Source organism: Malus sylvestris, chromosome 3, assembly GCF_916048215.2.
Source record: "Malus sylvestris chromosome 3, drMalSylv7.2, whole genome shotgun sequence".
Lineage (NCBI taxonomy): Eukaryota > Viridiplantae > Streptophyta > Magnoliopsida > Rosales > Rosaceae > Malus > Malus sylvestris.
The window spans coordinates 11,693,286-11,697,688 of record NC_062262.1 but is presented as its reverse complement, the minus strand read 5'-3'; the positions used below and the strand labels follow the sequence as shown (position 1 = coordinate 11,697,688).

The window sequence follows — 4,403 nt, the reverse complement described above, 5'->3', positions numbered from 1 at the left end:
AGAGATTGTCACCTTATCTGCGCTATTCCTTTTTTGTATTGATTAAAATTTTAGTGTGTTTCAATTATTGGTTCAATTTATATTTTGTTTATATTAGTATGGTTCATTTGCCTTCACAAAAACAAAATTAAAACACTTTTCCACTTGAACCATGAAGGGAAACAAATTTTGATTGCCGCGCGTAGCGCGTTGTGATGTAAAAAAAAAGTCTTTCACACTCGCAAGGCGCGTGCAAAAAGGCTAGTTAAATATAAAGAAAGAGAAATAAGAGTATCATTTCCTTCTACAAGAAAGCAACTTGTTAATAATAATAGAAGGAAATGATCGTCTAATTTTTCTCTCGATCTCTCTCTCGTTTCTCTATGATTTTCTTTTTCTTATATTTTATTTCTAACCCGCACTCTTTGCTCTCTTTGTTTTTTCTACTCTTTTTCTAACAGCGAAGAATAAGGAACAAAAAAGAGGAACAAGAAAACATTTCCCTGAAATCGTTGGACGGTCCATAGTCTTCTTAACAAACGACATTTACACTAATGAAGAGAGGGTAAACTTAATCTCATAATGAGCTAGCAATAATGTAATTCAAATTCGTTTTTGACGAAAATCGAACCTAAAACCTCTTATTTATAAGTGAAAAAGAATACTACTAAACCATAGTACAAAGTGACTTGGACAGTCCATAGTTTAAACATTGTAAATCTTTGTTTTTCCACTCTCCAACCTTGCCTTAAAAAGGCTTTAAACACAACGAAGTCCATGCACAACTCGGCATGTTTGTTAACCCGGTTAAAAAAAAAACTTGTTTCTGCATAAAGCTGTAGTCAGAAGAAAATTACTGAACGCAACAAGACAGAGCTCTCAATTTTATCACATCTTTTATAGAAGTTCATTCATAGTGATAACAGATGTTTTAACAAACGTCTATGACCCGAAAGCACCGCGGAACCCACCCCACAAAAAATTCTGACTCTAAAAATGCTACACATTACACAGTCATGCCTTGTGGGGCGGCGGCCGCAGCCGACCTGGGCTTAGCCTTTTCCACCACAATGGCCTGAGTTGTCAGGACCATTCCGGCCACGGAAGCTGCGTTCTGCAAAGCACATCTTGTTACCTTCGCTGGGTCGATAACACCGGCATCCACCAAGTTCTCGTACTTGTCTGTCATTGCATTGTAACCAACCTCCCATTCACTATCCCTTATTTTATCTACCACCACTTCGCCTTCAATTCCAGCGTTTTGAGCTATCAATGCTGCTGGTGCTACCAGTGCCTGCACGCACAACATAGATTGAGTTGTCAGATTTAAAGATACGTATTCGTGCAAATTAGCCGGATGATACCAAATTACGTGCATAGTAAGTCTTAAAAAGAGAATTATCATAGAATGGTTGTTACCTTCTGGACAATGTCAGCTCCAAGCCGCTCATCTGCATCAACTAGTTTTTCCTTGATAGCAGGAACATATGCTGAGAGATGTACCAAAGCAGCACCACCACCAGGCACAATCCCTTCCTCTATGGCAGCGAAAGTAGCATTCTTGGCATCCTCAATACGGAGTTTACGGTCCTCAAGTTCGGTCTCTGTAGCAGCGCCGACCTTTATAACAGCAACTCCACCTGACAATTTGGCAATCCTCTCAGCCAATTTTTCTGTGTCATAAACAGAATCCGTCTCGGACAGCTCTTTCTTCAGCTGTGCAATTCTGGCTTGCAACTCGTCTTTTGATGCTGCATCAGCGATAATGGTAGTGGAGTCCTTTGAGATTGTCACCTTCCGGGCCAAACCAAGCTGCTCAACTGAGGTGTTCTCAACCAGTAGACTCAGATCGCTGGCTTGAAACTCGGCTCCTGAATATATGGAGAACTAGCCGAATGAGTAACAAACTAACCAAGCAACATCTAATTGGATACCAGATATCAAACTTTGACTTGTGCTGTAGAATTATAATCTGATAAACGAAGCCAAATCTTTACCTGTCAAAATGGCAATATCTTGGAGGAGAGCCTTTCTCCGTTCGCCAAAACCGGGAGCTTTGATAGCGGCAACATTCAGTATACCCCTCAACTTGTTCACAACAAGAGTCGCCAAAGCTTCCCCAGAGACATCCTCAGCAATTATGAGCAGAGGGGCTCTCAACTGAGTGGTCTTCTCCAATAGAGGAATTATGTCCTTGATGGCTGAAATCTTCTGGTCAGTAACCAGAACTCTTGCATTCTCAAATTCAACAACCAACTTCTCAGGGTTTGTAACGAATTGAGGAGAGATATATCCTCTGTCAATCTGTAACCAAAGACAACAAACGTCAAGAGGTGATAATCATAAAATACAGTAAGGAAAAGTTGAACTGCAACTAAAACCAAAGAAAGGAAACACACCTCCATTCCTTCTTCTACCTCGACGCTGGTCTCAAATGAAGATGATGACTCAATGGACAATACACCATCAGGTCCAACCTTGTCAATAGCATCAGCAATCATTGTCCCAATTTGCTCATCGTTCCCGGCAGAAATAGATGCGACAGCTGTAAGAAAAATAATGATCAACATAAGAATGTGGGGCTTTCAGTAAATTATTAAACGTGATGAAATAACCAGACATTCATCAAAGCACAGTACCTTTAACATCATCACGACCCTTAACAGGCCTAGACTTATTCTCTAGTTCATCCACCAGCCCTTGCACCGTTTTCTCAATACCCTTCTTTATTGAAACGGGATTTGCACCAGAGGTCACACTCAAGAGCCCTAGCTTGATTATTTCCCGTGCAAGAATTGATGCAGTTGTTGTTCCGTCACCAGCAGAGTCATTGGTCTTGCTGGCAACCTAAATCAGATGAAACAAGGAAACAAGGTAAACAAAAATAACCCAACCACGATAATGTAAATTGCGTAACATGCTATAGTATGGTACTACTCTGGGGAAATTACTATAAACACAAAGGTCAAACCTCTCTAATGAGAGCTGCACCAGCATTCTCCATGGCGTCAGGCAACTCAATAGCTCTGGCAATTGTGACTCCGTCATTCACAACTTTAGGACTACCATATTCATCCAGCACAACATTCCTCCCTTCAAAACATAAAACGGACATCAATATTCGGAACCACTCAAGTTCAAATAGCATACCATGAAAACAAACCGCTGAGTACTAAAAACTGTTGAACATGCGAAATGGGTTTCTTTTCTTCACAAATGCACACGAGAGAAGTACTTAAGATAAAGACAGAAAGATACCCCTAGGACCAAGAGTAAGGCCAACAGCATCCGCAAGCTTATCAATTCCGGCCTGTAGCGCACGCCGTGAATGCTGGTCAAAAGAAATTTCTTTTGCAGAGGACTTCACAACGAAGCGACCCCTTGATTGCCTGTAATTCACCCTATTGTTATGTTGGTGACTCACTCCCCTTCTCAAACTCTGCTAACATATCACAAAATTAGATCAAAGCGAAAAACCGAAACCGATTAAACATAGTAATCCTCCAATGCTATTAACAAGCACCCAAAAACCACAAAAACGATGAACCCCAGATTTTAATAAACGCTGCATTTTCCATCCTTTCCAACAAGAACCAACTAGCAATCACAAAACTATCCAGTAATTCAAGCTACATAGCTACCAGTAATTCACCCAAAAGACAAAATTGTGAGAATTTAACCAACCAAACATAACCCAGAAAGATTAAAGGAAATAAACCTCAAATCATTAGAATATGCAGCCCAAAAACACAATCAAACCAACCCACGGACCTTAAACCATGTTTGGTTTACAGGAAATGATAAACCAAAACCCAGAAATTCAAACGGTTTCCCAATAGCAGGCGGTTGAATAACCCAGTTACCTGTTTGGGAGAGCAGAAAACGGAAGCGGAAGTAAGAGCATTGGCGGACGCCATTGTCAGAGCTTCAAGGGTCGCAGCTTTAGTGAGGGAGTAGGAAGTGTGAGTGTGTGGATAAGAAGGTCTCGCAGCTTTTGCTTTACTAGGGTTTTGCCATATTGGGTTTTATTATTGTTGGGGACAGAGCGAAGACGTTCCAGAACCTTCTCCTGCTTCCAGAAACAACACCCTTTGATCTGAGGCCCGGTGCTAACGTGCGCCATGAGTTTTGCGTTTTTTACTTTATATTTTTAACTGGGCTTATGGATTGGGCCCATCTTCGTGGTTTTGCTGGAGTGATTTAGTTGAGTTCGATGTCTGTATCCAATAATCAGTTACAGTGAGCCTTCATTCATATTAAAATAAATAAATAAATTACTCTCATCGCACTTAAATTTTGCAGTCTATTATAAGAGTTTGATTCTTATACTATTGATATTACACTCAATTTTTCGGCCAATTGGAGGAAGGCCTATCGAGGGCTGCTATCACCATCCCATTAAAAATATTTATTTATTGTCATTC

At 40.5% G+C, this 4,403-nt stretch overlaps 1 protein-coding gene across 1 annotated transcript; it reads right to left on the bottom strand.

Annotated features, from left to right (window-relative positions):
• Nucleotides 1-852: 852 nt before the first annotated feature.
• LOC126615600 (ruBisCO large subunit-binding protein subunit alpha-like) lies at nucleotides 853-4,030 on the bottom strand. Its single transcript, XM_050283444.1, has 8 exons — nucleotides 3,843-4,030; nucleotides 3,238-3,418; nucleotides 2,951-3,072; nucleotides 2,619-2,826; nucleotides 2,379-2,524; nucleotides 1,977-2,283; nucleotides 1,399-1,850; nucleotides 853-1,273 (listed from the first exon to the last, which is right to left on the bottom strand). Exons 1-8 carry the CDS (start codon nucleotides 3,894-3,896, stop codon nucleotides 986-988), a joined length of 1,758 nt encoding a protein of 585 aa, XP_050139401.1. The 5' UTR covers nucleotides 3,897-4,030; the 3' UTR covers nucleotides 853-985.
• Between the last annotated feature and the right edge of the window lie 373 nt (nucleotides 4,031-4,403).